The 27,085-nt window shown below is 43.1% G+C and overlaps 1 protein-coding gene across 4 annotated transcripts in view; it reads right to left on the bottom strand.

Annotated features, from left to right (window-relative positions):
- The window catches only part of AKAP9 (A-kinase anchoring protein 9), a 3,155,794-nt gene that overhangs the window by 1,493 nt on the left and 3,127,216 nt on the right, over positions 1 to 27,085 (bottom strand). For all 4 annotated transcript variants that reach the window (XM_044067665.1, XM_044067666.1, XM_044067667.1 and 1 more), the window contains one exon: positions 23,521 to 23,654. In XM_044067665.1, coding sequence (XP_043923600.1) covers positions 23,521 to 23,654 — 134 coding nt within the window. The remainder of the gene's footprint in view (positions 1 to 23,520; positions 23,655 to 27,085) is intronic.

The following is a 27,085-nucleotide window of genomic DNA, read 5'->3' as shown; positions in this document are numbered from 1 at the left end:
GTGGTAGGGAGCAGACCAGCTGATAAGGAGCACCCCCCCCCCCAGCAATTATTCCAAGATCTGCTGTTGCTGCCTTCTATGGGGAATCATGCCTCAATTCCCCTTGACTACTAGTGCAAATGTACAATACTATAACAGTGCGAGGTCGCCAGGCTCACACTTCATTATTTTAACACATAAGGTTCCCACTAGGAGTCAGCCTTGTAATGAGTCACAGCCACCTCAATCAAAGGAGTTGGGAATTGGCATAATGGTTAAGGTGTTTATCTTACAAACACAAAGTGCAGGGTTTGATTCTCAAATAGGATAATTGGCTTGACTTAAAATGGACCTCAAGGGTAGTTGGCTTAGTACTGACCTATGAACTTCTCTGTGTTAATTAGCTGCAACAACTCACACACATCCTTCCACCACTAGCTCCTACAGGAGCCTGAGCCACTATCAAACTTGAGTTGCCTCTGGTGTAATGAGGGCTGTATCCTTTTCCGACATGGAGCCTGTGCTATCTTATAACTTGACACCATGTTGGTGCAATAGTATGACCTCTCTCCATGCTGCTGCTGGTCTAGGAATGATTAGTGGTCCAAGTACTAGAAAGTAAAATTGCGGGGGGGGGGGGGGACAGGCCAGCAGTTTAAACTGCCTTTTGCAGAGGGACATAAGATTGCTACAGCATATTTGGGGGATGCTGAAGGGAAGCTGTAAACAAGCAATCAATGTAATGGCAACTCTCTTAATGGTCTCTCTCTACTGGAACATACAATCATGTCAGAAGCTGAAATGCAAGTGACTGCACATGACGAAAGAGGGATGGGAAGTGGATAAGTCATGTTAAAAAAGCCACATAATGGAATTTGACATTGTCCAGCACCCCTGTCACTCACTTCTCACCTTCACTCCTAAAAGGCAAAAAGGAGGGAACTAACAAATGGACTAAACCCTAAACAGTGACCAATAGGAGACCTGAACTTCTGAAGTTAGAAGAAAGGAGACTAAAAATCTATTTAAAAAATACCAGTTATGCAACCATACCCACCAAAGCTTACTTTGTAACCCATATTTATATTTATTAAGTCTGCTTAACTACCTTTGGTCTCCTTATAAGAGAAATGCCCTTCCAGCATGCACAAGCAGTCCCTCCACATCTTTCTAACATGCTGTATTGACTCTGTCTGATTTGGGCTGTCAGCCACTGTGGAACACCCAATAATACCACTTGGCTGAAAACAGCATTCATTAAAGGAGATTGGAGTGATAGGGGATGGTTGCAGAATGTTTGAGGCTTTCCAAAACTGACTGGCTTGGAAACAGAGATATACTGAACAGGAACTTTAGAAGCCTACCTCTCAATCATTGAATGTAAGAATTCTGAACAAGCAAAAATAATAGGATGAGGACAAATGCCCAAGACTGGGGACAGATTTTAAACATTGCTATTATAAACTCAGAACTTTGCTACAATAACAGGTTGTGCATTGGCATATATTTTCAGAGAAATACAATGTCTGAAACTTAAATGTCTGCCAGTGGTATTATTGGGTCTTCCACAGCGGCTGACAGCCCAAATCAGAGCCAATACAGCATGTTAGAAAGATGTGGAGGGACTGCTTGTGCATGCTGGAGGGGCATTCCTCTTATAAGGAGACCAGAAGTAGTTAAATAGACTTAATAAATATGGGTTACAAAGGAAGCTTTGGTGGGTATGGTTGCATAACTGGTATTTTGTTAAACATATTTTTACTGTCTCCTTTCGTCTAACTTCAGAAGTTCAGGATTCCTACCAGTCACTGTTTAGGGTTTAGTCCATTTGTTAGTTCCCCTCCTTTTTGCCTTTTAAGAGTGAAGGTGAGAAGTGACAGGGGTGCTGGACAATGTCAAATTCCAGTATGTGGCTTTTTTTAACATGACTTATCTACTTCCCATCCCTCTTTCGTCATGTGCAGTCACTTGCATTTCAGCTTCTGACTTCAAATCCAAAATTTTATGAGGAACAGAGAAAAATATAAGGCAAAAATCTGGACATTCTGAGAAATTCTGTTCAGCTCAGAGGTATGTTTAGAATTGTAATTTTCCTGCATATTTTAGGAAATTTCACATAAACAATTAAGAATTAATACTTATGTAAAATGGTATCAATTTGCTATAAGACAGCAAATGATGGGGCTTATGATGACAATGGAAAGACAGATTAGTAAACCCTGCTTTATCAAACAGAGGTGTCTGTAATGCCTGAACTTGTCAGCTCCAAGCAAGATTTGGTTTGAGAATGTATGAAACTGGAGTTATTGTGCTTAAAGTCATCCTTGGTGCAAAAGCAAATAACTGTGTTGGTAAAAAGTTGCTTGCCTTGTCCTTTTTTTCTCTCTCCCCCTCCTTAGAAAGATCTTCCGTTCATAGAGTTGCAGTCAAAACAACTGAGATGGCAGTAATTATATACACTTTAGTTTTACTGGAATTATCATTTTTCATTTTTGCAACTTTCACTAATCAAAAAATGTCGATGGCTAAGTCTGATATCTCTTAATCCTGGATCATGGGAGTATAATTATTAATGTGATATACCTTTGGATTCAGGAGGATTCTAGCCACCATCACTAATTGACTAATGCAGGTTGGTCAACTGGTGTGACACTGAGAATCACAGATTCAGACACAAGGTAAGTTTGCACAGAGAAACACCTCATTAGCCCCTAATTACCACGCTTTTGAATCTAACACTGTGCTGTTAGACCTGACCACACTAGTGTTACCCCTAGCAGCTTATACTTGGTGGTAGCACAGATACCCTCAACATGTGTACAACACAGACTCTAGACAGCCATGTACAGGCTCGTGCATACATACACATACACACTCCCAGACTTCTCTCAGAAAAAGAGAGATAGACACACACACACACACACAAACACACAAACACACACACAAGCACATATCCAAGCAGCTACAAGCACGCCCTTACACACTCACTCATACTTACAGAAACACTACCATATCCTCATACATGCTCTAGTGCACACAGATGGTTTTCCCTCTACTTACTTTCTGGAGGCAACTACACACACACACACACACATATATATATATATATATATATATATATAAATGCTGTCACATTCATGCCCCTAAAGAAACAACCACATACAATACCTGCCTGTAAACACAATATTAGCGGCAAATGTTACCACGGGGTGAATGGGCGAACATCATCTTTTTGACATCATTCGCATTTCCTTCCAGTGAAAGAAATAACTCAGTGGAGTGACTCCCTGAAACATCTCTGACTCAATATACCATGTTAATCCACTGCTAGTGCCATTCCCAAGGAGAACACATGGCTAATTTGCATTATTCACTCATGTGAGCTGCCCCATCTGCATGCAGCTTTACCCGTGACACTGTTTTCTCTGCTAAAGCCACTGCAACAGTGAAATCATAGTGAAAGAGTGATGTATGAAACACACAGGTAAGGCTTTGACACTGGTAAACCTTTACAAATCTCAGGGAGGGTTCCTTATGATAAGCACCTTTCAGGGCTCTGATAAACAGGTACATTAAATGGGGATGGAAAAACTACAGTAATATCAGTACTATGGTAACTATGGTGGGCAGTATGTGGGTATTATCTGAATGATATTTTTTTTTTGTTATACTTCGAAAAAAATTATTCCTCTTTTAGGTACTTTTCACTGGATTCTTCCTTGTGTGAGGGAAAACATTTCTGGTGCAAATGTTTATCAAACTGATATATCCCTCCTGGTAGCTAGGATGATGAAAAGAATTAAGCAGGGACTCAAAGATTACAGATAAATTGGTGGTGTTAGCACTTAACGGAGTGGGAAACAGTACACTGCCTCCAACTTGCAAGGCACATTTCCAGGACTTTTACACAAATACCCTTGACCAGACAGTGAGTGCTCCAACCATACTGGACCTAGGACTCATCAATATGCCCCCCCCCCCCCGTGTTACATCGTCACTGGTGAATTTAGATCACAAAGCTGCTTCCTTCAAAAAAAAATCAACAAGGAAAAAACAGCAAAATCTGTAATAGCTAGGAACGATTCTAAAATAATTTCCTACTGAGAGTCGGTCAAAATTCAATGGCCCTCCGAACCCCGAGTTCACAGCAACCAAAGCAGAATTGTTCACATACACCCTGTAAAACCACGCAAGTGACTGCACAGTGGCTGCTGTACCTACCGGAAGTAAGCCCAAAAAGTACAGTTGTGTACACTTACCATAAATGTAGATGTTCGAGTGTATTCACTGTTGCAGTCATCACATTTGGGTTATCCCTGCCAGGGTAGCCCTCGGCCAGCCTGAATACCAGAGGCTTAGTATTTCTGCGTCAGTTGCTGTCGCTTCAGTACTGACGTCAGGTTGTCAGTAGTATAAAGTAAGGCAGCCAACGCCATTACATCAGCTTTTCTTGCCCTGTCAGGAGCCCCCAAGTGGGAGCCAGGTTCCGGAGGAAGAACCCCACCAGTAGAAAGCAAATACCAAAATGTCCCTTGTAAGGAGAGAGAAGAAAGAAGAGGGGAATGGGGGGAGGGAAACCAGGACTGCAACAGTGAATACACTCGAACATCTACATTTATGGTAAGTGTACACAACTGTACTATATTCTTCATGATTCACTGTTGCAGTCATCACATTTGGGTTGATTCCCAAAGCTGAGGAAAAGGGTGGAGGCAGTCAAGGAGACTAGGGGCTGGCTAGGATGCCCTGCAAGACTGCAGTCACAAACCCTACCCTGGATTTGGGGAATTTGCCAGGATCTGCCACATAACCCATGCACTCAGGTCACTCCACAACAAGCAGAAACATGACTCTTGTCCATGTTGGTGTGAATGACATGAGACGTACCTCCTTGGACCAAATGAAGAGAGACATGGAAGAGCCCTCCGATCTTGTAGCCCAGGCAAGCATGACCCTAGCCCTGAGTAGCATCCTGCCATTGCCCAGAATGATACCTTAGTAGTCTTTCAGCTTTTCTCGGTTAGGGGACGCCACAGCGGAACTTCGATCCGCTCATGATTGGCAGTGGATTTTTATGGTGCTGAGTTGCCAGCCCAACCCCCAACCTTCAAAGAAGGTACGCTCGCACCAACCTGCATGTCTTGACCGTGGGGAGGACATGCAGACTCCACATAAGGCGCTCCAGCCGAGAATCAAACGGGAGAACCTCTTGCTGTGAGGCGACAACGCTAACCGCTGCACCACCATGGCCTACCAGAAAGAATGATACCTTAGTACAAGGACAAAATGATTGACTTCAACAACTGGCTAAGCTTCTGGCCTCATTCTAAGGGATCCAGCATCTGTCTGCCTGGGATGACATGGTCAACAGACCACAATGCTTTGCCAGAGATGGCCTACACCTGTCGCCCCTGGGATTCCGGATACTGGCTAAGGCTCTTGTCGCCCCTATGGTGCCTTTTTTAGGCAAGGTTCAAATGACAAATTCACCACCGGAACAGGCAAGCAAAAACTGAGGGTAATGCTACTCAATGCAAGAAGTCTAAATCTCAAAATGCACTCACTCGAGGCACTCCTTAAAATGGAGAACATAGATATCTCTGCAGTGAGTGAGACCTGGTTCAAGGCTCTAGAGAGCACCCCTGCATTACCAGGCTATAACTCATACCACACTTTTCAGCCATCTAACCTGGACCAGAACACCAAAGGCGGAGGTGTGTCCATACTTATTAAGGATATCCACACCTCCAGGCTAGTTGTGCAGCATAATGCATTTGAGATTATCCAAGTGCAACTAACTCTGGGCAAAACTGCAATCCAAATTGTAGCTTGCTACAAATCCCCCACCATGCCCCCGGATTCCCACTCTTTTTTTGATATACTGGAAAATATTAGGGTTCAACCAAACACCCTAATAATGGGCAATTTCAACTACCCCACCATTAACTGTGAAAACTACTCAAGAACCAACTCCTTCACTCAATGCTTTCTGGAATTCATAAATTCCAATGCCCTGGTTCAACTTATCCACACACCCACCAGGGGAAACAATATCCTAGACCTAGTCATTACAACATGAGTGGCCGGTGTTCCACACCTGAAGTCAAATCCTCGTTGGTCAAATCTGACCATAAGCTAATCACCCCAGATACCCACATCCCGCCCCCACCCACCATTAAGAAAACCACGGTAAAAAATTTCTACAAAGCCAACTTCATGCTTCTTAAGACAGAAGTGGCGAACTTCATGACACCCATGCAGATGGACAATACAGTTACAACTGCTGAATCCTACACAAATGCACTCTATAAGCACTTACACAAGTGTATGGATCTTGCTATCCCAAACAGAACCAAGACGCTATCCTCCAAAAAAAAGGAAGCAAATCTGGTGGTCCCCTGCCATAAACAAACTCTACAACAGAAGAAAAACTGTTGCAAAAGAGAGTAAAATCCCATGAGCGGAGGAGCTCCCTGGTCAGCCTCAGTAAGAAGTTGAGATCCCCTATAAGATCCTCCAAAGCTAGCTACGAAAACAAAATTACCACTGATTCTAAGGGCAACCACAAAGCATTCTATAGCTATGTCAAGAATCTCAATGGCAACACCCAGATCTGCTCTGAGTTACAGAACAACGGCACAAAAATTACAGAACCAACTGATATTGCCAACATCCTGGCAGACAGGTTCAGTGCTAACTTCACCCCCCTCTCACCCCCTAAAGGGCCCATATCTATACAGGAAGAATGCACAGTCCCTGTAATCACATCTATGCAGGTAAAAGCTGAACTCTCTAAAACCAAAAACACAGCATCCATGGGACTGGACAACATCCCAGGCTGCGTTTTACACGAACTTCAAAACGAACTGGCTCCCCACCTAAGTACCATGTTCAATCATAGTCTCACGTCAGGCTTTGTGCCCACTGAATGGTGCACAGCAACAGTTATCCCACTCCACAAAGGGGGAACTACCACTTATCCTGGGAACTATCGACCTATTAGCCTGACGAGCCTGGTATGCAAGGCCATGGAATGTATCGTCATGGAACTCATAAACAAAGACATTGGTAACCTCCAAACTCTGGACCACACCCAGTTCGGGTTTGTGAAAGGCAGATCATGTCTTATGAACCTGATCAACTTCTTTGAGGTAGTCACCAAAGCCGTAGACGAGGGTAAGCTGGTTCATACAGCCTATCTTGACCTCACCAAGGCTTTCGACACCATCCCCCATTCTGGAATTATAGCTAAACTCACTAAACTAGGTATAAATCCCTACGTCACAAGATGGGTTGCCAACTGTTTCACTGACAGAACCCACACTGTAAAAGCTGCAGACTCTAAATCTGACTTCAAACCAGTGACAAGTGGAGTATCACAGGGTTCAGTCCTAGGACATCTCCTGTTTGGTATCTACTTCTCTGAAGTACAGGTTAACACAGAAGGCCTCTGGCTCATGAAGTTTGCAGATGACTGCAAACTAGGAGCCATAGTTGAATCCCCAAATGATGTGGACATCCTACAGAAGGGCCTCACTGAGACACATGCCTGGTGTCAGTGGCATGGCTTCAAGCTCAATGCCAAAAAGTGCACTGTCATCCCCTTTTATAAAAACTCTGTACCCATGAACTACCACATAAACGTCAGTCTACTTAATGCCAAATGTGTGATGAGACCTTGGGACCCAGGTGGACAGTAGTCTCTCCTTTGATAATCACATCGCCACAGTAGTCAGGAAATCCTTCTATGTGACACACCTCATCACAAAAGGGTTCTCATCCAGGAAAAAAGAGGTCATTGTTCCCCTCTACTCGGCACTCATTAGACCCATTATAGAGTACAACGCCCCTTTTGGAATGCATCTCACAAGACATCTGCAACAGTTGGAAAGGCCACAGAAGTACCTCACAAAGAGGATTACTGGCCTCAAACAGGTGCCCTACACTGACTGTCTCAAAAAATTCCAGCTTTACTCTGTAGCATATCGCCTACTCCGAGGAGATCTCTGCCTAACATATAAAGCTATGTTAAACCCTGAGCTGTTGGACATGCTACACCTAAAGAAATCCCAATCCTTCCGAGCCACATGCTCTAGGGACCTAAACCTTATCACCACAATAAATAGGACATGCTGGAAGGATAGATTCCTGTCCCACAGACTTCCTATACTCTGGAAAAAGCTACCCATCTATGTCAAGCAAAGTTCCTCATTAGCACTCTTCAAGAAAAATCTTGATGAGTGGATGGGAAATAGGAAATACACCCCGGGGATCACTTCTGTGGCTCTGCTTGACAGGTGCACAGGAAATTAACTTTCTTGGGTGGCGTAAGCCAGGGAACCTTGTTGGCTAGGCTTAATTAGGCCCTTAGGCTGATAGCCTACTACCTACCTATGAACCTACGAAGATAGGCAGGTGGTAATGTTTGGTGAAAGTGTGAACAGATGTCCGTCCAGGTGGCAGCCTCCAGGATGTCCCTGGTGGGGACTTCTCTGAGGAAAGCTGCAGAGGTGGAGGCTGCTCTGGTGGAGTAGGTCCTAACCCCCTTAGGGGGAGGCTTTCCATGTTGCTTGTAACAGAAATGGATGCAGTGTGCTATCCATTTGGAAATTGTTTAGAGATGGCTTTACCGTCTGCCCCTGCAGCAAAGCTAACCAGCAATTGATCAGACTTTCTGAAGGATTTAGTCCTGTCTAGATAGAATCTGAGCTGTCTGTGCACATCTAGAGAGTGCAGGATCCTTTCACCCCTGTTCTGTGGGTTAGGGAAAAAGGTGGGCAAATGAATGGATTGGTTGAGGGCCACATGAGACACCACTTTGGGCATGAGTAATGGGTTAGTCCAGTGGGAAACCCTGTCAGCATGGAAGATTACGAAGGGCTCCACAGCCATGAGTGCTTGTAGCTCGGAGACCCTTCTGGCTGAAGTGATGGCCAGAAGGAAAGCTGTCTTCCATGAGAGAAATTTTAACTCTGCTGAAGATGCTGGTTCGAAGGGGGGTAGGGTGAGCTTTTCAAACACAAAGTTAAAGTCCCAAGATGGGGTAGGTGCTCTTCTGGGTGGCCTCAAGTTGCTAGCCCCTCTTAGGAATTGTTTGATCAGAGGGTGTGAGAAAAGGGGCTGCTCAGTGGTTAAATAAGCAGAGATAGCAGAGGCATGAATTTTAATAGAGGAAAAAGAGAGACCACTGTGTAGCAGGTCAGCTAAGTAATCCAGGATGACAGGGAGGGAGGGCTGTGCCATATTGGCTCCCTTAGCCTGAATCCAGGTGCAGAACTTTTTCCATTTGTCAGCATAAGACTTTCTAGTGCTAGGGCATCTGGCCTCACTTATAACATCTAGTGAGGATGGCAGATTGATTGTTGGTTAGGGAATAAGCCAAGCTGCCAATTAACGGTCTGCAATTGGGGATGCATGAATTCTCCTTCCCTCTGGGTCAGGAGGGTTGGGGTCTGAGTGAGATGCCATGGTGGCAGTGGTGACAGGCTGCGTGGCAGTGGGTATCAGTGCTGGTGAAGTCAGTCTGGAGCAATAAGAATTGTCCTTGCTTTTTCCTCCCTTATTTTGAGCAGTACCCTGGGGATGGGAGGTAGTGGAGGAAAGGCATAGACTGAGAATGACCCAGGGGAAGGACAGGGCATCCACTTTCCAAGCCATGCAGTGATGCTCCCTGGTACAGAACCTGCTGAGCTGATGGTTGATGTGGGAGGCAAAGAGGTCGACCTTCAGGGTGCCCCATTTCTGAGTTATTAAAGTGAAGGTTCTTTTGTCTAGCTGCCACTCGTGTGGGTCCAGATGATTTCTAATTAAGTGGTCTGCCAGAGTTTAGAGAACCTGGCAGGAATTGTGCTAACAAGTGGAGTTGCATGGCAGATGCTGTGTGCTAAAGGGTCATGGCCAGCCTGCATAGAGGTTAGGAGCGAGTCCCTCCCTGCTTGTTGATATACCACATCGCAGTGGTGTTGTCTGTTTTGATCAGGAGAGCCCCCGGGGAGAGAAGGGGCCTGAAAGCTGTCAATGCGTGCTGGACAGCTAACATCTCTTTTTGGTTGATGTGCAGATGCTGTGGGTCCATTTGCCCTGTATGCACCTGCCGTACAGGTGTGCACCCCAGACATAGTCTGATGCGTCTATGGTGAGGGTCTGGGCAGCGGGGGGGGGGGGTGAGAAAGGTAGTCCCTTATTGTGGGAGCATGCAGCTGCCCACCAAAGAAAATCTTTTCTGAGGCAAGGCATCATGGGTATAAGAGTTTCCAGGTCTTAAGAGTGTTGACACCAAAGGCTTTTTAGGTACCATTGAAGTTTCCTCATATGCAGTCTGGCATATGGAATGAGTAGAATGCAAGATGCCATGAACCCCACAGCTTGCAGGATTTTCCTTGCAGATAATGGGTCTAGTGGCTAGGTGAGAGAAGCAGGCTGTCATGTAAGTTTGCTTCTCTGGTGTAAGGAATGCCATCTGGGATGCTGTGTCCAGGCTTGCTCCCAGGAATATAATTCTTTGGGTAGGTACTTGTTTGGATTTATTTTCATTGACTGTGTACCCTAGGGAGATCAGTAGAAAATTTACAAAGGCCAGGTGCTTGAGCAGCTTTTCCTGACTGTCTGCCAGAATAAGGCAGTCGTCTAAGTATGAGTAAATTTGGATATTCCTTTGTCTGCAAAAGGCAATGGCCGGAGCCAGGCATTTTGTGAAAACTCTGGGAGCAGTAGATAAGCCAAAGGGAAGTGCAGAGAACTGAAAGTACAAAGATCCTGCCCTGAAACATAGATATTTCCTGCATGATTCCCTGATAGGAATGTGGAAGTAGGCCTCTTTTAGGTCTAGGGTGGTTACCTAAGCATCCTTGGAGAGCAGTTGCTGGAGCGTGAGCATTTTGAATTTTGGTATCACCAGGAAGGTGTTTAGAATGGATATAGCGAGTATGGGGTACCAGGTGCCCTATTTTCTGGATATCAGAAAAAGTCTGGAGTAGAAACCTTGGCCTTTCTGTTCTGCAGGAACGTGCTCTATTGCCCTCATAGACAGCAGGGAAAGGACTTGCTTTTGTGCCTCTGCCCACTGGTTTAGAGGTAGATCTCGGAACCCTTTTGGAGTTGGAAGTGTGTGGAAAGAAAATACATATCCCTGGGACACTATGTTAAGGACCCAGTGGTCGTTGGTCATGGTGGCTCAGGTGCTTGTGTGAAAGGAGAGTTTTCCTCCTAGGGGTAAGTGAAGGTGGGCAGAGGGAGGGGGTGGGGGAGAGTCATTGTGAGTTCTTACCATGGGGGGTGGCTTAGAACTTCCTGTTTTTGAAGTGGAGGAATTCCACTATTTTGATCTCTGCATTCCCTGTGGCTGCTGTCTGGGGGGGGGGGTCTGCTTTCACAGGTCTGGGCTGAACTGACCTGTTGGAAGCAGGAAAGGACCAGTGCTTGGAGGGGCAATGCCTGCTGAACCTGGATGGCTGGACCTGTAAGAAATCCTTAACTGTCTGCATTTCCATCTTAATACCTCCTCTGCCTTAGTGCCAAGTAAATTGTCTTTGTGCAAGGGTCCATCCAACAATTTAGATTTAACATGGTCTGGCAAGGGCTGTTCCTTAAGCCATGCATGCCTTCTAAGGACAGAACTGGTGAATGCCACCCTGCAAGAAGCTTCTAGGGCATCAAAACCACAGTGCAAGATGTGTTTAGTTACTTGACTTGCAGAATGCATTAACACTTATAACTCCTTAGATTCTGCACAAGCAGGAAAGGAAGACACTTTTTGTTTGAAGAGTTCCATGGTATGTTGCTGAAGTTTTAGCATATGGAACTGGCAATTTAGTGCTCTGATAGCAAGAGTAGCAGAGGTGTATACTTTTTTACCCAGTCTGTCTAGTGCTCGGGAATCCCTATCTGAGGGGGATTGGATTCTTAGCGGAGGTTGTTTTAACTCCTTTAGGCCCTTAACAAATTACCCCAGGGTCAGCAGTAGGATTTTTAAAAATAAATTTGTGTGAGTCAGGGACTCTGTAATACCTGTCAGGTTTTCTGGGTGCAGGAGGGAGGGTGTCAGGAGTCAAACTGGATTCCAGGAAAACATCATCCACAACATCCAGGACTGGGGGAATGGCCTGGGATCTGTGCTGTGGAAGATCTCAGAATTCCCTGAGTATCTTTTTAGACTAAGGGTAGTCCTGACATTCCCACTGGAAATGCTCCCTTAAGGTGTGAAGGGTTTCCCATAAGGCAAAGTCCTCGAGGGGGGGGGGGGGCTGAAGGAATGGAGTCCTCTGCATCAGAATCCTCATAAGCAGAGAGGGGTTGCATGTCTTCATATTCAGATGCATCAGAGTCATCAGACTCCTGTTCCGACAAAACTACTGGGGAGTGCAAGAAAAAAGGATCCCCAATAGGGTACTTAGCTTTAGAAGACTTCAGCTTCAATTCGGAAGATGAAACTCAGGTAGCGGCCGACCGGCACTCATGTGAACTGCTTCTGCTTTGGGCTCCACGGCAAGAAAGACTGATAAAATGGCGTTGTCTGCCTTACTTTATACTACTGATAACCTGACGTCAGTCCTGAAGCGACAGCAACCGATGCAGAAATACTAAGGTTCATAGGTTGGTACTAGGCTATCGGCCCTACGGCCTATACAAGCCTACCCATAACAATTCCCTGGCTATTTCTTCCCACACTATTTACTTCCCTGGACCCGTGTCTAGCAGGGTGACTGATGTGATCCCGGGTGAATTTCCTTTCTCCCATCCAATCATCAAGGTTTCTTTTGAAGAGGGCCAAAGAGGTGCTCCGCTTGACATGTATGGGCAGTCTATTCCAGAGTCTGGGGTGTCTCTGGGTCAGGAACCTATCCCTCCAGCATGTTTTGTTTATTGTGATGACAAGGTTTAGATCCCTGGAGCGTGTGGCTCTGAGGGATTGGGATTTCTTTGTGTAGCATGTCCAACAGCTCTGGGTTTGACATGGCCTTGTATGTTAAGCAGAGATCACCTCGGAGTAGACGATATGCAACAGAGTATAGCTGGAGTTTTTTAAGGCGGTCAGCATAGGGCATCTGCTTTAGGCCTGTGATTCTTTTAGTGAGGTATTTCTGCAGCCTTTCCAGTTGTTGCAGATGTCTTGAGAGGTATATACCAAATGGGGCATTGTATTCTATAATGGTTCTAATGAGGGATGAGTACAGTGGGACAATGACCTCCTTTTTTCTGGATGAAAAGCCCTTAGTGATGAGGTGTGCCACATAGAAGGATTTCCTGACTGTTGTGGTGATGTGGTTATTGAAGCTGAGACCACTGTCCACCTGTGTCCCTAAGTCTCTTATCACACTTTCGGTGTTTAGTGTACTGCCACCTATGTGATAATTCACGGGCACATGTTTTTTTCCAAAGGGGATAACTATACATTTCTTGGCATTGAGCTTGAGCCCATGGCTCTGGCACCAAGCATCTGTTTCTGTAAGGCCCTTTTGTAGGATATCCACATCATCTGGGGATTCAATAATGGCTCCCATTTTGCAGTCATCTGCAAACTTTGTTAGCTAGATTCCCTTAGTGTTGGCCTGTACTTCAGAGAAGTAGATGCCAAACAAGAGAGGTCCCAGGACTGAACCCTGAGGTACTCCACTTGTCACTTGTCTGGAGCTGGATTTGGAGTCGGCTACTTTTATAGTGTGGGTTCTGTCAGTAAGCCAGTTACCAACCCATCGCGTGATGTAGGGATTAATGCCCAGCTTAGTAAGTTTATCTATGATTCCAGAGTGGGGGATGGTGTCAAAGGCCTTGGCGAGGTCCAGATAGTCTGTGTGGACTGCCTTACCCTCGCCCACGGCTCTGGAGACTGATTCGAAGAAGTCAGTCAGGTTCAGGAGACGAGATCGGCCTTTCACAAACCCAAACTGGGTGGGGTCCAGTGCTTTAAGGTTTCCAATGTCTTTGTTTATAAGTTCCATGATAAAACATTCCATGGCCTTGCGGATCAGGCTCGTCAGACTGATGGGGCGGTGGATCCCCCCTTGTGGAGTGGGAGAACTGTAGCTGTGCGCCTCTCAGTGGGCACGAAGCCTGAGGTAAGGGTATGATTAAACATGACACTTAGGTGAGGTGCCAGTTCAAGTTGTAGTTCATGTAGTACACAGCCCTGGATGTCATCTGGTCCCATGGATGCTGTATTCTTAGCTTTGGAGGGTGCATTTTTTACCTGTGTGGCCAATCTTCCGGTATTGAGATGGCCATTTAGGGGGTGAGGGGGGTGAAGCTGGCACTGAATCGATCTGCCAGGATACTGGCAATATCCTTGGGATCAGTATATTTAATGCCATTCTGTTGTAGCTCAGCGCAAATCTGAGCACTGCCATTTAGATTCTTGACATAGTTATAGAATGCCTTGTGGTTGTCTTTGGAATCTTTGGCAATTTTATTTTCGTAACTAGCTTTGGAGGATTTTATGAGGGATCTCAGCTTCTTACTTAGGCTGGTAAGGGAGTTTTTTACATCCTGGGATTTTCCTCTTTTCTGCAACAGTTTCTTCCTTTTGTTGTAAAGTTTGTTTATGGCAGGGGACCACCAGATTGGCTTCCTTTTTTTGGAGGAGAGCATCTTGGTTCTATTTGGGATGGCACGATTCATGCATGAGTGGATGTGCTCATACAGTGCCTTAGTGTAGGACTCAGCAGTCGCACTTTCAGTTCCCGTCTGCATGGGTGTCATGAAGTTTGTAACATCTGACTTGAGTAGCATGAAGTTGGCTTTGGAAAAGTTTTTTATGGAGGTTTCCTTACTGGGGGGGGTGGGGGTGGGATGTAGATGTTAAGGGTGATTAGCTTATGGTCTGACCTAACCAACGAGGGGGTGACTATAGGCCTCTGGTATTTGGGACGGTTGAGGGCTACCCTGGCACTGATAACCCAAATGTGATGACTGCAACAGTGAAACACGAAGAACATCAAACTATACTGGTGAAATCCTAACCTTAACAGGTTACATAACAAAAAGAAAAAGAAATGTCCAAAATCAGAAACAGCAAGAGCTTACTAATTAAATGAATCAGGAAAGTAAGAGGACTAATTAAATGCAGCAAGGTCAATTACAGTGTCAAGATAGCCTCTCAGGCTAAATACAACCACAAGGCTTTCTATGGCTATGTCCAAAACCTTAATGGTTACACATAGCAGTCTGCTGAACTGGTGGTAAATGGTACCGCCTTCACCAAGCAAACTAACATAGTGAATCTGCTGGCTGACAAATTCAGATTTAACTTCACCCCACTCTCTTCCTGCCTCCACTGTGAAATATCTACTATCACAAACCCCTCAACTCTTAGCAGGGAGCAGTTCATGGCAGTATTCACTATCGCCAAAAACACGGCCTCAGTGGATAGAGATATAATCCCAGCTTGCCTACTAAATGGCTTGAAACATGATCCATCTGGACCATTTGAATCACTTTTAAATACAGCCTCAGAACAGGTTACGTACCATGTGAATTGAGGACTGCAATGGTTATCTCTCTTCACAAGGGTGGACCATCAACTGATCCCAGACACTACAGAACCAATGGAAAGAATTACCATGGACATAATCAACAAAGACACTGGCAACCTACAGACACTGGACCCATTCCAGTTTGGTTTGTCAAAGGAAGGTCATGCCTGCTTAACCTGAGACCGTCACCAAGGCAATGGATGAGGGGAAAACTGTGCATACTGCTTACCTAAACCTGGCTAAGGCTTCGATACAATTCCCCACTCAGGTATTGTTGAAAATAAATTCCTATGTACCTCACTAGATTACCAGCTGGCTCACAGACAGGACCCAAGAAGTTTGGATTGGTGAGACCACCTCCACCGAGAGACGGGTCATCAGAGTACCACCTCATGGCTCCGTGTTGGGCCCTCTCCTGTTTGGCATCTACTTCTCTGAGGTCAAGGCTAATGTCAAGGGCCTCTGGGTCAGCAAGTCTGTAGATGAATGCAAATTAGGAGCGGTCACAGATTTCCCCCTTGACACTAAAATCCTGTAAGAGGATCTAGCACAGACAAATGACTGGAGCCACAGCCACAAATTAAACCGTAATGCAAAGAAATGCATTTTAGTGCCTTTTGGGAAAAAGTCCACCCAGGTTAATTACTCCATCAATAAGACACCAAGAAGTACTGACTCAGTAGTTAGGGATCTGGGAGCATATGCACACAATAATCTGGCCTTTGATCAATATGTAGCCAAGGTATTAAGAAAATCATTCTATGTTGCCCCAGTTGTACGTAAGGTGTATCAATTACTGAGTAAAATTCCCCCTTCGGCATGTACCTGATGACAAGGTATATGCAACAGATGGAATGCTCAGAGGTTCCACACCAACAGAATCCAGGGTATTAACACATTGTCCTGTACGGATCTCCTTAAAGCCCTATCACTACACTCAATCTCCTATAGGTTACTGTGAGTTCATCTACGCCTGGCATATAAGGCATCCTTAGATCCATCCCTAATGGACCTTTTACCCGTCTGCAAAATTAATAGCACCAGAAGCACTAGATCCAAGGATTTAAACTTTGCTTGCTACATAAATAGAACATGCTGGCAATTCAGATATGTGCCTCAAAGTATCCGCACGCTCTGGAATAGGATCTCCATTCATGTGACGCAGAGTTCATCCCTACCCGCATTCAAACGTAACCTTGCCCATTGGATGGGAAATTGAAAATTCACCCCTGGCCTGGCTGGCATGTCTCTGACAGACAGAGACTGACGGTAAATATTCCCTAACATACCTCCCACGCACGCACGCACGCACACACACACACACACACACACACACACACACACACACACACACACACACACACACACACACATGCACGCACGCACGCACACACACACACACACACACACACACACACACACACACACACACACACACTAAACCTTTAGCAACCTCCTAATACACCACTAAGAAAAAAATGCCCATGCTACATGGAGATTCAACTGCTTTGGGTTGAGCATACAAATGTTTTAAGAAACAGGGAACAACTAGCCATGAATGGGTGCTAGTTATGTTGTTGGCACCAACTAGAAAACCTTTTCCATTTGCTAGCATATGATTTTCTAGTACTAGGCTTTCTTGCCTCCATTAGATCTTGATGCACTTCCTCAGAAAATCCAGTCTGTGAGGAAGCTTCTGGTAATTACCTCTGGCCTCTTCCAAAAGAAGGGAGAATCACAATTGCCTGGACCAGAAGGGAGTCACCACAATGATCTTAGGGGATTCCTTCTGAATCTTCAGAGGTTTCCTGGATATCAGTGGAAAGGGTGGTAAAGCACAGAGGGACATTTCTGCCCAAGGAAAAGAAAAGACATCTGTCTTCCAGGCTTTCTTACATGGAGTCCTGGAGCAGAAATTTGACTGTTCAGACAGCAGGCAAAGAGGTCTACTCGAACTCCCAACAGAGGGGTCAAATATTGGGAGACTATGATTTAGTTTCACGAGGTTTGCCCTTGTCCTGCTCAGCTTGTTTGCCAAACAATTTTGCCCTGATGAAATGAAGGATGCCTGCAGAATGAGAATGTGATGTGAAGCTATATCCCAAGCTAACACAACTAGTCTTCATCCCCCTTGCTTGTTTATGAAACACACAAGTGTGGTAATGTATGTAATTACTTGAAGAGGTCCTGGGAACCAAAGATGATTTAGAGAGTTGAGTGCCTTGTTTAGGTCAAGCAACTATTTTACAGTTATATGATTGCATTCACCCTTGGTGTCCCACACATGCATTTTTAACCCTCCTGAAACTGCTCCCCAAGTAAAGTCCAATGAGTATATGGTGACTGACTGCTTTAGAACAGGGACAGAGAACAGAAAATCTGGATTTAGGGATATCTATTGTCTACACTAAGTGATTTATCTTCTGACAAACCCCAGCACTGGGATCTGAAAATGCAAGGGGTGCTGGTGTTGAGACCAAACAGAATACAGATACTACTGCATGTGCTGTTTTGCAAGGGGTGTTGGTGTTGAGACCAAATAGAATTCGGATACTACTGCATGTGCAGTTTTGTCAGGAGTATCACGAGACTCAAAGCCTCGAGACCCAAAATTCTGAGGTATTTCCTCGCAGTGACCAAGGTCTGCATGGACAACCCTAAAAATAGATCTACATGTAGATCTATTTTTCTTGTGGAAGAAAAACTCTTTGAACTGTGATTCCTAGGTGTCATCCCAGAAATGCAATCCTATGAGAAAGAGTTAAAGACTTTTGAACATTCTTCTGGAATCCCCGCTTGTGTAAGAAATCTCTCACCGAACACAGAGATATTCCTGACACTTTGAAAAAGACTTTGCAAAGGTAAGCAAGTCAGCTAAATATGGAAAAATGTGGATTCCCCATAGCCTGCAATAAACTATACCTGGAGCTAGACACTTTGTGGACACGCTTGGTGCAATGGATAGTCCAAAGGGTAAGGCAGAGAACTGTGATTCAGACACACAAAACCTTAAGAAACATTTGAAGTCTGGATGAATAGGAATGTCATGATAAACATTTAAATCTAAAATTACAAGGAAACTTGAACGAGGAAGAAGAGTAAAATGTTGTGAAGTCGCATCATTTTGAATTTGGCAAGATCGTAAACAGTTTTAGGAAAGAAAGAAAGATCCAGAACTGGTCTCAAAGCATTTTCTTTCTTGTGGGTTCCTCGCTGATAATTTCTGCTTGAGCAGAGGAACCAGGCAGGGGTGTCCTTTTCCCCAGTTATTTGCATTATGTTTAGAAACACTGGCAAAGAAAATAAGGAACTCAGAAATTCAGCAATATAATTGGCATGGTAGTCAGGAAATGCTGGCACTATTTGCAGATGATATCATTTTATGCCTGATAAAACCAGAATAGTTGCGGTTTCAAATTTTTTGGGATACAAAATTAATGAAGCTAAAACAAAGGCAATACAGGTAAATTATGTACCCACACACAAACTGGTTCAGCCATATCCATATTTATGGGGACATGATAAAATGAAGTATTTAGGTGTATGGATTTAAAATGATTCTGGTGTGGCAGCTAAAGATATGTGGGAAGAGACTAAACAAAAGATAATATAAAAACTGAGACATTGGAACCTCTGTTATATGGATATCGATAGTAAAATACAAGCAGTTAAAGTGTTTTTAGGTCCTATAGTCTTATACACAGGTCAGGCATATTTTTATCAACCATAGGAGAGGCTGTGGACAGCAATTAATAAAGAGCTGAAGAATTTTATCTCTGAGAGGGGGAAATGGCAAGAGTTAAGTGGGATAAGCTGATTCTTCGAACAGAACAAGGTGGATTGGGATTACCTGATTTAAAGGGTCCATATCACGTAGTCAAAGTGCCGTAACTTCGACTGACATATGTTCGAACACATATGTCCGAAGTCACGGAACTTCGACTACCTATAAAAAAATAAAAACACAACGGAAAAATATAAAACTTGTTTTATGCAGGGGGCAAGCCCCCCCCACACCCTCCCCCACTACTTAAATATACCAACTCCAAGATCACACCACATTGAAATGAATGGAAACCTTCGCTTATGGAGATTCCAGTCACACATCGAAACATTTACATTTTCGAACATATGGACTTGACCATATGTCGTTCGAAAATGTCAATGTTCGACTACGTGATATAGACCCGATTTAAAGGGGCATTGCAGCGCTACACAGTTAAGGCTCCTATACATAGCAAAATCAAAATCCTATAATTCAAAGGGGAAAGGGATGATGATGAAACTGGGGGGGGTGCTCAAAAAACAAGGAGAGACTGAGATTTTTAATGCAGGCCTTTAAGGAGAATAACAATCATACAGAATATTATATTCATAAAGTGGCAGAAAGTATTCTAAGAACTAAGCCAAAATGGGAATGGAGAAAGGAGATTCTGCCAATAGGGATGACTGCAACTGGGGATACAGACAATAGGCAAGAGGAGGCTGGAATTTATTGGACAAAACTGGCAAAGGAACCAAGGTATTGGGAGCAAATAACTTGAGAGGAAAAGCTAATAGAACAGGAAGATGCCAAGAATTTGAGCTGCAGGTTAGAGACTGCCTTCCCTATCAAGGACTGATATCAGAGTATAGGTGAAGAGAAAAATATACGGGGGTCCTAAACGAAAGACCAACACTTGTATAGTTCTTAGCAGAATCTAGAACAGAAGCTGTTATTAAAAAAGGGACAATTAGTACAGCATATAAAATACTGCATGATAACTATAGATTCAATCAGAGGTTAGAAAGGATGGGGAAGAGAGATTGGATAAGCAATTCACAAAGAAACAATGAGGGGGTAATATGTTTGTCTCCAAAATATGCAACAAAATCTAGACAATTTCTGCTTGGAAATGTTTACATAGATATTTTTACACACCACACAGACTCCAGAGAATTTTTCCTCAGGTAGACAGCAAATGTTGGAGGTGTAATGGAGAAGAAAGAGGTAACTGGGAACATATTTTCTGGGAGTGTAATGAGTTGTCCGATCCCTGTAGACTACTCTATTGTAGATTCGGAAATACTGGTTGAGCAAACTGGTGTAACTAGGGAAATGATTTTTCTGAACTATGACTCAGAATAGTCTAGACATAGTAAGGCCTTGCTGACAATAATTATGGTGGCTGCCAAAAAAAGCAATTACAACCTTAGTGAGCTTTAACACAATCAGCACCTAATTCAAGGATAATTTGTGCCATGCGGAGTTAGAATCCAACACCACCCATACTCAGACATGGCTTAGTGCTTAACTAGTACCTCAATAAATTTAATTTTAAACCAAAACAAAGGTTTGTTTTCTGGCAATGAATGGCAGCAGAACATCACTGACCACTGCTGATCCAAGTCTGTTTTTTTTAACACCTTTATTGAATGACCACTTAAGACACAGGCAAACATACATTTACATAAAAGAACATACACCTTATTAACAGGTTCACATTTACAAAGATTATCATCAATCCAGCATTACATAAATTGCTAGACTTTTGCCTTCCCTTAAACCTCACTCCTCCAAAACGTTTTTCTGCGTGTGTTTCCACAATTTCCATTTTTCCTATGAAGTTGCTCCTACCCTTTTCTACAGATCCCACCTCCATCTCCTCCCTCACTCTATTACAATATTCAATACTTCAATACAGTAGGTTTTGACTTTGATTTCAATTTTCTAGTAATAGCTTTTTGGCTGTGGTTGAGTGGCACACTGAGTCTGTGTTGGGGGGTGGAGGTGGAGGTTGCTTGCATTTCTGCTTTGGAGGTCTCTGTTGCTTGAACAGATTATTATTGAGAGCCTCTGTGAATGTTTTTGTGTTTCTATGTGTGGATTTTGTTGGTGTAGATTTAGTGAGACTATGTGATGAGTGTGGTGTGGTGCAAGTGTTTACCTTCTCCTCTTGACTGTCAAGTTAGTCTTGGTTGGAGAGAGCTTTACCTCCACTTTGGCTAGATAAGTGCATCTCTCACAGGTTGTAGTCTTGGGTGGTACGAGGAGAGGGTTGTCTGTGTACATCAGGCAATTTCTACATTGCCCCAAGATGCCCAGATTCATCAGATAGACAGGAGAGAACACTGGGAGCTGACCCTTGGACATGCCTGAATAAAAAACTATTTTCCTCTAGATAAGTGAGGAAAGTGAGTACAAGAGCTGTTTTTCTCTAAGCAAGTGAGGAAAGTAAGTACCAAAACTGTTTTCCTCTAGGTAATGAGGAAGGTTGAGTGCTGTAGTAATTAGTAGGTTATTTAGTGCTTACCACAAGTTCTGAACAAGTGCTGATCACGAATAAGCAAATTCAAGTGCTAAAACTAGGAATATGTATCTGGACTAAACTAGTTACAGGAAAGGGGGGAAACAAGTGCAAATGTGGGCTTTTAAATCAGAAAGTTGAGAGAGATGGAAAAACTGCCCAAACGGCCAATAACTACAATTTCTAGGCCAGAACCACTCCTTATGTGGTAGATAGGTTACCTAGTGCTTACCACTCCCACTGATAAGCTAGAAGGCTTCCCTCCCTTCCTTCATCTACCTTCTGATATTTTTTGTATTTTTTCAAATGGTTGACATCCAGAAAGAGACAGGAAGGATTTATTTTTCCTGTACAGAAATATCATCTAGAAAACAAACAGCACTACTCTATACTTCTGATATGTGTTCTCAGGACACTTTCTATTAATATGCATGCTAGATATGGACCAACGAGACAATGACTATATCGTACATTTAGTGGCTGGCGTATAGATATTATGCACCACTCACTGATTCTATGAAATAATGCTTAGGTTTTGTATCAGCTCAGATTCCTGCCCTAGATATAACTGTTGTTAACCGTGCTATGAGACCTTCCAGCTTTAGAGGGGTTTTTAGTACAGTAATGTCACTCATCCAGCTGCATGCATCAAAGACATCAAAGTGCAGGTTGCACAGTGGTATTCAGTCCACCCCCCCCCATGCTGACACACACACACACACACACACACACACACACACACACACACACACACACACACACACACACACACACACTGTGGGCATCTTACTCACTCGTCTCCCAGTACAGACTCCATCCTAAGCGGCAGCTTCCGAAAATAATCCTTCTCTTCCGATAAGCCAGCAGCTAAGCTAATTAAATTAAAACCGTCCATTCCCGCTTGCAAAAGCCTTGAAATACGTGCACTGCGAGCTGACGTCATTGGCGCAAAAATGAAATAATAAAGAAATAACAGTTTGAGGTATGACCTGCAAAAGTGGGCCCCCCCCCTCACTCTATGGTTCCGGCACCCATGCACACTAACAGTTCTGAGAAGTGTTTATGGTAATCAGGACGGCAGAAAAGTAAAGGGACACCAGATTGGCAGCGAGGGGTATGAGGCCTGGTTCATTCCCTTACAGGGGCCCCATCTGACCATAATCCAGCTTTGTTCCGAGCACTTATGATTCCAGTGGCAATCTTGAAGATCATGGCATAAATGCACACATGAGATGCTGCTGCCCTGCCAGACTCGGAGAGGAATGACATGACCCCCCCCCCCCCAAGAATCATCTGCTGGATATTTAATATGAATGGTCACCACTGACAAGACATAACCTGTGGGACTGTCAGGATTAATGGCATGAAAACAAACTTCTCCAGTGATTGAATTAAATGGGAATATATCTTCACAGACGCTACGCAAAAGGAAACTGTATACCAGGTATTGCTCATCCAGTCTTTCATAGTATAAGGTAATACATAAAATAGGAAAAGGTAGCTCCCTCTGCTTTTGATATCTTCACCCAGAAGGTCTAGTTACAGTTCAAACAATGGTAAGTGGGAGCCCTGATGTCCGGTGTGTGTGTGTGTGTGTGTGTGTGTGTGTGTGTGTGTGTGTGTGTGTGTGTGTGGAGGGATGGGTTGGGGTTAAATTCTTAAATACACTTCTCTAAAATAAAGAAAAAAATGCCTAAGAAGATAATTAACACAGGCCACTCTTCAAATAATCATTTGTTCTTGTTACGGTAATTCCACCAAGGGACTATAAAGGAAGTTATTTTTACCTGAATATGAACTCCCAAGCCTCCTTTGTAGTGCTTCCAGCCTGCTGATATAATCTGTTAAAGCTCTGTCAGGATCATAACTCTGCAGGTGAGAACATGTGAGAGAATTCTGCTCACTTTGACCCGAATGGTACCTGAAAAAAATGAAAAGAAAACAATATATATATATATATATATATATATATATATATATATATATATATATATATATATAGTTTGCTACTAGAGGAATTTTCATTAATTGGAAGTACAGTCTACATATATATCCCCTAAGAAAAAAATAATATCTGCATACCTCTCTCAGATTTGCTGCTGACATATGAAGAAGGTCCCTATGAGGCACTCAGACTACTCACACCCTGGAACAAACCTTTCTTCAGCAGTAGAAGAAGAGTCCGTCACTACAGCCATGCTTGCCATAGCTGCCTTATCAGAAGCCATTTCCAGTAACATTAACCTCCAAAGAACATCATCAAACTATTCTGAAAAAAGCTCTTCTGCAAACATAGAATGTGACCCCTCAAAACAGGCAATGTGGAGTGCAAACAAAATCAAGACATAACCAACCACTCCCAACAAATTTAAAAACACGATAACATATGAAGAAAAAAAAAAAAAAGCAGTGCAGCCCTGGCTAATACTGCTCCTTCCTAAATCTCACCTTCAGAAATAGGAAATACACTGCCTCTGCGACTGGTCTTGGTCATACAGAAATCCCTGTGGTACTGCATGTTTGGTTTTTAAATATATATCACAGACATCGTGCATCAATGACTGCACATTGGTGCCATTTCTAAGGTTATATACTCTCAGAATTAGTACATTTAGGGTTGCTGGGGTACAGAGAAGTGCAGGCAGATGCAAGCCCTCCTACAGAAAAGCTTTCCTGGAGGCACTTTTGTATGTTGTTGACTTTCTTCTTTATTTTTCAATTTACTGTAATTATGTCTGCAGAATTATTATGAATTCACATCATCAGCTTGGAGGGAGCTTTGCTCCTACACCCTACATATAATTAATCAACTCTGATGTCACCATACTTTTGGGAAAAGGGAATTTTCACAATGTGATAAGAGGGTGTTTTCACACTTAACTCGCATTGGCATTTGTAATAGGGTATATTACAAGCATTTACATGCCTTAAGGATATCAACACTCTTCAACATGTACATATGACACTGTGGTGTTTTTTTTGCATACTAAATGACTAAAAATATCTGTAGTCATTTCCTTACTTATCATTAGCAGCCCTGAAAACTTTATGAAATGAACTAGAACCAGTGAACAGACTTTCTGATGCTCTATCTTTATAGTAACAGATACATTAAAGGTATTTTCTTTCGCTAGCTAGGTAGGTGTAACTGATAAATAGAAACAGTTTTCAAACAAAATCTGGGCCAAGACTAAACACACAGGACTAAAACTAAACTAACAAACGCACAGATAAAATACAGTATGCTGAAACAGGGCCAGTAAACAATGGAACTGAGTAATGAAGCAGAAAGATTCACCCAATTAAGGAAAAGGACTGCTCCTTACAATAAGTCGTGAAACAAGGGGAATGTGCAGTATTTCAAGAAACATGGCTAAGGGTTGCTTTTAAGCTTCAGGGTAGCCTCTTTCTGGCTCATTTGTTCTGGGTTGGTGGCTTACCTCTTAACTTCACCACAAGAACCAGGGACAAAGTCAAAACTAATGGTGGGGAGAGACAAAGGCCAAAAATAGGGAGAGATTTAAAAAAATTGCTCTTACAAATTTAGAAAGTTGCTTTAATAACAGGTTTTGTATTGCCATGCAATTTCTGAAGGATATGAAGTCTCTAAATCAAATGTATGTCATTATTTAATGGCTTTAATCCTCAGTGATTTGCTGTATACAAAACCAGTTCAAGTTTCCTGTCTTATGACATTGGTCTTTGTACAGCTGTATAATATATTACTCCAAGTTCACTGAGCCCAGCACTGGGGGGGGGGGGGTAAAGCACATGAAGCCTGTATTAATTCTATTGTGCAAATGGATTTGTGAAAAAAAGAGGACTTTAGGAAACTGCTGGTTTAGCTTAGTTGTATGTTGCTCTGACTGTAGTGCACAGGGTTCTGGGTTCAAGATTTGGCAGTGAAATACATGGTGGTAACACAACATTTACATGGGTCCAGGGAAGTAAATAGTGTGGGAAGAAATAGCCAGGGAATTGTTATGGCTAGGTTTGTATAGGCCCTAAGGCCGATAGCGTAGTACCAACCTGTGAACCTATGGAGTACTGACAGCTTATAAACTACAGTCCTCAGTTCCTGACAACTAATTCTCCTATACTTACGAGTGAGAAATACTACCTAATATAAGAAAGAGAAATGTATGATTACAAGTATCACTTGATGCAGTGCCCACACATGGCTGCTTCAGTACTGTGAAACACCATAGTTTCTGGTGCCTCTAATAAAACCACTGTATAAATGCAACAGCAAAAAAAAAATTGTTCACGGAAAATCAACATACAGAGCAGAATTATTTTATTTACTTTACTTTTGCTTTGGTTTACAGGGTTTGTCAAAAAAAAACCTTTTCAGCAGAGGCCTGGGGAGAAAAGCTTCAACATTTTAAAATCATTTTAAAAAGATAATTCAGTAATACACATGAACAGACATTAAGCAATATACAGTAACAGTTACACATTCATTTGTTAATGAGATTACATTCATATGGAATAAAGGCAAACTATTTTTGTATAAAAAATACTTATGCATTAGTATATGTTGAAAATTGAGCATCTGAAGAGGTGCATTGCTGGGTTTTTCAAATACATAACAGATCATGTGATTAGTGTTTAGGAATTCAAAGAAATTCAGGTGAAGGAAGGAACTAGGAATGAAAATAATATTGTAGTTAAGAGGTGAGTAAGCAGGTTCATGTTATATATGTGGTCTGTGCATTGCAGTTAGCTGGGGTGGGAAGATGGCATAATGGTTAAGGTGTTTACCTTACAAACACAAGGTGCAGGGTTTGATTCTCACATGGGGTAATTGGCTAGGCTTGAAATGGCCCACGAGGGTAATTAGCCTAGTACTAACCTATGAACCTATCATAAGGTCACATTAGAAGTGGAGATGAGCAGCATCACAAAACTTTGTATATATCTGGGAGATGCTAGTAAAACTATTCAGATATTGGTGAGGACTGGCTGTGGGGCAAAGGATTCTGAATGAAGAGAAATGGACTGACAATATCGCAAGCTGAAGATTACAGTGGAATTTATACTACAGATATGCAGGAGCAGATCTACTGATTTGAGAGATGAAGTTTTAGTTGTGTTTTAAATCAGTTTGCAATTCAGAATGAATTTCAGTGGTAGAGAGATGTGATTCCACAGCTTACCTACACTGTTTCAATATAGCAAGTCATATGCAGATTTAGATTATTTTGATTATAGTTACTAATGATTTTTGTCTCGAGCATAATAATCTTTTGGGGAAATAATGTATTATGCTGTTAAGGGTTAGGTAATTTTCTGGCTTACAGAAACATCTGTGCATTGCAGTTAGCTGAAAGTGAGCTAGGTGTTGTAGTA

Source organism: Protopterus annectens, chromosome 3.part1 (assembly GCF_019279795.1).
Source record: "Protopterus annectens isolate FY-2018-M chromosome 3.part1, PAN1.0, whole genome shotgun sequence".
NCBI classification, from domain to species: Eukaryota; Metazoa; Chordata; order Ceratodontiformes; family Protopteridae; genus Protopterus; species Protopterus annectens.
The sequence above is the reverse complement of the archived record's forward strand: the minus strand, read 5'-3'. Positions and strand labels throughout refer to the sequence as shown.